The following is a 6,268-nucleotide window of genomic DNA, read 5'->3' as shown; positions in this document are numbered from 1 at the left end:
ATTTGCATGTATTTCCTTGTTTTAAAGAACACCCAAAGAATCTAACTGTACAAGATGTCAGATTATCAACTCCCCATAAACGTTACAGTTATGTTTATTTTTATCCTTGTGAATAAAGTTTCACTCACAAAGTTCTGCCACTTACTGGTGTATTTACTTTAAGTATGACCTGACTACTTCTTATTCTGTAATTAGAAGAAAACTTTCTAAGAATGGAAAGACTCGCAGTTCATAGTTCTCCCAAGAAACAAAGCTTTATATTTGCAACTCTATGCCTACTACAAAAAGGCCTTTGAACCTGCAGAGGCTATGTTAAGCAAAACCAATGCAGCGTTTGTGTGAGTGAGTCAGAAGAAATCAGTAAGAATAGTGAGAACTCTGACAGGTTTTTACCAGAGGACGGTGGAATATGTGCAAATCCAAAAACTCTTTAAATAGCATTTGGAGTTTACACAAGAGACCAATATTAGAAGCTAAGAAAGCACTGTGGAGAGCTACTGGGAGATGCTTAGCAGTATTAAACATATTATTTGTGCTTTAATCTACTATTCTCTTTCCAGTCCAAAGGACACTTCTTTTTGTTTCCCCAACCAACGATGGAACATGTGGTTAAGTCAAGTCTGAACAGCGTGGAACTTAAATTAGAAAAGGCATAATGAAACAGGATTTGAAAGATCAATGTGTGACTTTTCGTCTCAGCTCAGTCTTCATAGGCATAAGCTCTGCCAGCTGTTCTTCACTATGACTTAATAATTTGTTTTAATGCAATGATATATATATTAAAAATACCAGTGGATCACACAAGAAGTACACCTGACAGTCTGTGGGATGATGGCGAGTAGCGTCATCAGCTGTGCTGTGCTAAAAGGACTGAGTCTAATGACAGGGCAAATCCCCTTCTGCCTGAAGGCCTCTTGTATTTCCACGTCTGCTGCACACTCACCCTAATTTTTTTCAAAATTATGATTAAAGAAAACCATCTATTACCTGCCAGGAATAATAATAAATATCTTCTGCTCACACTGCAAACTATAAAAGATGGAATAAGAAGTGAACGGGGAACTTCCACCGAAATCAGAGGTCTGTGTTAGATGAAACACACAAGTGCAAACAGCAGCAGCCGCCTCTTTCGAGACCAGGCTGGATGGGGCTTTGAGCAACCTGATCTAGTGGGAGGTGTCCCTGCCCATGGCAGGGGGTTGGAACTAGGTGATCTTTAAGGTCCCTTCCAACCTGAACCATGCTATGATTCTATTTCAGGAATGCAGATAGCTCTTTATGTCTTTTCTTCAGAAAAAGGATGCTAGCCAGTGATGAGAGGAAAAGCAGCTGGCTATTCTACTAAAGGTGTTGTCAAACACCGGCCTTCCTCTTACCAGTGACAAAGGCCAGCAGGGGCTGAAATTTAACAGCTGACAAGTCGACAGCTACATCTGTGGAAAGGCTGTGTGCCTTTCGGTGCTGCTGCAAGAGCAGTGAAAACAGCTGCCCGTGGGTTTATTGCCCAGCTGCCGTGGCTTTGCTGCCCGGCCCCCCAGGAAAGGATACCACAGCACTCGCTTTGCTACAGCTTTATTCGGGACTGGACCGTGCCCGGGGAAACCGGGCCAGGAGTAAGGCGCAAGTGGCGTTTTGCATAGAAATAACCCCCTTCTCTTCCTCCTCCTCCCTCAGTCCCTCCTCGGGTCCGTGGGGCGGAGGAGCGGAGGAGGTGGCGGGGGCCGCCCCCGCCGGGCCGGTCGCTACCTCCCCGCGGCGGGCCGGTAATACAGCTCCCGCTCCAGCTGCTCGGCCGTCAGCGTCCCGGCGATGGCGGCGCAGCCGGGGTTGAAGACAGAGTAGGCGCTCAGCTCGCCCCGCCGCCGCTCGGCGGGGCCGCGGGTGCCGGCGTACATCCAGTACAGCAGGGAGAGGACGAAGTAGGGCAGCCCCAGCTCCAGCTCCGCGAACAGGGCCAGCAGCACGGCCCACAACAGCACCTTCAGCAGCAGCGGGCGCGCCCACACCGGAGCCGCCGCCGCCCCGCCGGGACGGGCCTGTGGAAGCAGCAGCGAGACGTGGCGTTCAGGCACCGACCGGCCGCCACACACCCCCCGACCCGCCTCCCCCACCTCGGCGCTCACCTCGGCGCTGCCGGAGGCCGGGCCCGCTGCCGGGCCCGCGGCCCGCTCTCCCTCGGCGGTCTCCGGAGCCGCGGCCTTTCCTGGAGACTCGGCGGGACGCGGCGAGACGGCGGGGATGCGGCGGGCGGCGCGGAAGAGTGCCAGCCGCCGCTCTACGGCGGCCGACATTTCCGCGCCTGCGCAAGGGCGGCGGGGCGGGGGCCGCGCCTCTGAGGGCAGGGCCGGGGCAGCCGTTGCCGGGCGGCGCGCGCGCCGCCCTGCGGGCCGGAGCCGGGGTGGGGGCGCGGCGGGGCTGAGGTGGCAGCCGGAGCGGCGCGGGTGGCGAGCCGCCTCTGCCCCAACCGAGGGGGGCTCCCAGGGGCTTGGGTCACCCCGCAGGGAGCCACAGGCAACCTGCTGGCCCTGCCTTTTCTCCTCTGAACTGGTAGCTGTGCCTGCCGTTTAGCTGTGGAGAAAAGCTCTAAATCACCAGAGGCCTCTCTCTTTTGTTTTCTTTTGTTGTTTTGTTGGTTTTTTTCCCTATTTAAACCTTAATGACTAATGTCGACACCAAAAAGAAAAGTAGAGGGAGAGAATAAAGCATGGGGTGACCAAAACCTGGAGAAGGTGAATGAGACGTTAGCAGCTGGGGTGACTAGCACAATTTCCGGGTGTTGGGTTGGAAGGGACCTTTAAAGGTCATGTAGTCCAACCCCCCCGCAGTAAGCAGGGACATCTTCAACTAGATCAGGTTGCTCAGAGCCTCATCCAGCCTGGCCTTGAATGTCTCCAGGGATGGGGCCTCCACCACCTCTCTGGGCAACCTGTTCCAGTGTCTCACCACCCTCATTGTAAAGAACTTCTTCCTAATATCTCACCTAAATCTACCCTCTTTCAGTTTAAAACCATTGCCCCTCATCCTGTTGCTACATTCCCTAAGAAAGAGTCCCTCCCCATCTTCCCCGTAGGCACTGGAAGGCTGCTTTTAGGTCTTTCCAGAGTCTTCTCCAGGTTGAACAACCCCAACTCTCGCACCCTGTCTTCATAGTGTAGGTGCTCCAGCCCTCTGATCCTCATGGCCCTCCTCTGAACCCTCTCCAACAGGTCCATGTCATTCTTATGTTGGGGGCCACAGAGCTGGACGCAGTATTTCAGGTGGGGTCTCACCACAGTGGAGTAGAGGGTGAGAATCACCTCCCTCAACCTGCTGGCCACACTTCTTTTGATGCGGCTCAGGACGCAGTTGGCTTTCTGGGCTGCAAGCACAAGTTGCCGGCTCATGTTGAGCTTCTCATTCGCCAAGACCCCCAAGTCCTTCTCCTCAGAGCTGCTCTCTCTTGCAGCTTGCACTTGGCCTTGTTGAATTTCATGAGGTTTGCAAGGGTCCATCTCTTAACCCTGTCCAGGTCCCTCTGGATGACATCCCTTCCCTCCAGTGTGTTGACTGCGCCACACAGCTTGGTGTCATCGGCAACCTTGGTGAGGGTGCACTCAATGCCACTGTCCATATTGCCAACAAGGATGTCAAACAGCACTGTTCCAAGTACTGACCCCTGAGGAACGCCACTCAGCACTGGTCGCCGCTTGGACATCAAGCTGTTGACTGCCATTCTTTGAGTGCGGCCATGCAGCCAATTCCTTATCAGCTGGTCCATCCATCAAATCCATGTCTCTCCAATTTAGAGACCAGGATGCTGTGTGGGACAGTGTCAAACACTTTACACAAATCCATGTGGATGACATCCGTTGCTCTTCCCTTATCCACCAACGCTGTAACGCTTTAGAGAAGCACTGAGCAACCTGGTCAGGGTGGCATGGAGGAGAAGGGCACCCATGCTGGGCATGGCCAACAGCCCCACTCTCAATGGGGTGAGAGGAGCTGGGGCTCTCCCTGCACCACCTGCTCCTGGCTGTGGAGAAGCATGCGGTGGGCTCCCTCCAATGCAGGCCTGCTGGCCTCCCTTGGCACAGATGCCTGCTAAAACGGGGTCAGGCCAACCCACCCTCTCTTTAAACAAAAAATTAAAATTGGGAAAACCAGCTCTGTCACATCATGTTTCAGCAATCAGCACAGCCGAGAAATAGAAATTTATTTACAGGAGCCGGCTCTTAGCCTCAGGAGTGAAATATTTATCACTCTCCAGCAGTAATAGTTAGCAATGAGACATCATTTCATCCTGCAGTGCTGTTTCCAGTTACTTATAGCTTTCTCAGAAGTGACCTTTAGGGCTGAATATCTCATGCATGTGTCAGCTCAGAAGTGAATATGAGAATTCTAATAAAAATCTATTTGGGTGTTCTTAAGTTATCTTAATGTGGAAAAAATTGTGTTTTTTCCAGCTAAATCATTTTTCAAATGCCTATTTTATGCTCAGTTACAAAATAACTTTCTTTTAACCTTCCAACTTTGCAAAAAGTGCCACAGTGAATGACATTTTTCTCTTTATTTGTGGAAATTTGATTTTGAAATAACAGTCCAAAATGGTTTAAGATAGCTTGCACAGGACATTATATTATTTGGATATTTTTTTCTTTCTCTTGTACTACTGTTCATCAAAACAGCTCCTCCAAGAAGGAGGAACATGTTCTGTTCTGTGTGCATCATCAGGCGAACTAATGGTTGTACCTGAGCGTAATACCACCTTTGCAAGCTGCACCCAGTAATTCACACGCTATGAGTTTTTTTTTTCAAAATTTACTGGGTTTGGTATGTACTTGCTATTGTGCATCCAAATGCTATTTTATGGCTGTTTCGGGCTACCTATATTGCCATGTGTTTTTAAGAAACACATAAAAGAGTGCCATGAACCATACCTTTGAAGCCTAAATGCACTACAGTAACCTCATCTCTAGATGAGCGTTACACTGCAGACAAATACCTAAACAAATTTGTATCCATAAAGTCCTAAATGACTTCAATATAACCTGTTTTTAAACAAACAGCTCCATTGAATAGACACTTAGTTTTGTTTGTTTAACAAACCATCTGGACAGTTTGTTCCCTACTCCAGTGCTTACAAAGGTCCTGGGCAGTTCACCAAGCCCAGTCTCTGGATCCTCAGCCAGTGGTTGGGAGGGCAAGGAGGGCATGGAGCAGTTGAAGAACACTTCTCTGGGACTCTTGAGTCCTTTCATGACTTTCTCACTATGCACGAGAAAAACAAATCGAATATAGACTCTTTGTAGGTGTGAGACTATGAGCCAAGTCCTTCTCTCCTTCGCTGCAGCTAAGTAAATGAATAATCAAAAATGTTGGGTGCTATTGATAGATCTCTAGTGCTTCATTCTTGATAACTGAAATTTTGGAACTGTCCATCGACTTTTAGGAGGCAGCATTAAAATCACTTTAAAACTTGTGATTTTTTTTAACTTGATTTCATGCTAAATCGTAGTTGTCATGTCTGTAATACAAAGAATCCCTCATGCATGTTTCTCTGTGCCAAGAAGAAAACCTCTTGTTCTTTATATATTTCCACTTCAGCAATTTTGAAACCTTTTCTTTTATCCCAGCTGTCAACTTTTCATTATATTTTAATATTTATGCTACAGAAGAATCTTTGCATTTTGCTCTCATTCAATTATCACCAGCTTAAAGGACTACTTTTTTCAGTACTCGGGAACTTCCAAACCCTTAGCAACCTTGGATGTGGCACTCCATCAGCAAGAGAACTGAGGGAGAGGAAGTGGCTGCTGAAAGAATTGACAAAACAAGAAAACTATCAAAGCCATGTCCAAAGCGCGTCAGACTTTTTATTTTTGGGGAGTGACTGCAGAGTTTTTCCTAATGAATTTTTCAAGTGTCTCTGGTCTTTCATACTCGTTAAGGAAGCAAGAGAACTGTAAACTAATTTGGGGAAAGATTTTTATGTGACAGAGGACATTAGAACTAGTTGTGGCAAAATACCACCCCAACTGAGTTAAGTTAAGCTAAGTGTTGATAGCAACATTCAGATCCTGTGGCAGCCTTTGCGTTTATCACATCGGCAGCCCATCACCGCGTCTGGGCGTCAGCAGCCTCTTCATTCAAGAGTACAGGCTCAGGGCCTTGCTCAGTGTTTTGGAGTGTTGTCACTCACTCCCTGCAGCTGCAGGTATCTGTTCCTGCATGCCAGCTTTTTCAGATATCAACAGTAATCAAGGCACATTAATTCTCTGGATGGATTAAT

General features: G+C 48.6%; 1 protein-coding gene across 1 annotated transcript; it reads right to left on the bottom strand.

Moving 5' to 3' along the window:
- Window positions 1–1,556: 1,556 nt before the first annotated feature.
- On the bottom strand, window positions 1,557–2,308 carry SAYSD1 (SAYSVFN motif domain containing 1). The gene is made up of 2 exons (XM_074579716.1): window positions 2,124–2,308; window positions 1,557–2,036 (listed from the first exon to the last, which is right to left on the bottom strand). The coding sequence occupies exons 1-2, from the start codon at window positions 2,289–2,291 to the stop codon at window positions 1,743–1,745; spliced, it is 462 nt and encodes a 153-aa protein (XP_074435817.1). The 5' UTR covers window positions 2,292–2,308; the 3' UTR covers window positions 1,557–1,742.
- Window positions 2,309–6,268: the final 3,960 nt, after the last annotated feature.

The sequence above is a fragment of the Larus michahellis genome, chromosome 3 (assembly GCF_964199755.1).
Source record: "Larus michahellis chromosome 3, bLarMic1.1, whole genome shotgun sequence".
Classification (NCBI taxonomy): domain Eukaryota; kingdom Metazoa; phylum Chordata; class Aves; order Charadriiformes; family Laridae; genus Larus; species Larus michahellis.
The sequence above is the reverse complement of the archived record's forward strand: the minus strand, read 5'-3'. Positions and strand labels throughout refer to the sequence as shown.

Excerpts from the sequence above, each read along its gene's own strand:
- SAYSD1 (XM_074579716.1), bottom strand. The coding sequence starts at position 2,291 with ATGTCGGCCGCCGTAGAGCGGCGGCTGGCACTCTTCCGCGCCGCCCGC. Across the intron at positions 2,037-2,123 it reads CGGCCTCCGGCAGCGCCGAG|GCCCGTCCCGGCGGGGCGGC; the intron begins GTGAGCGCCGAG and ends CTGCTTCCACAG.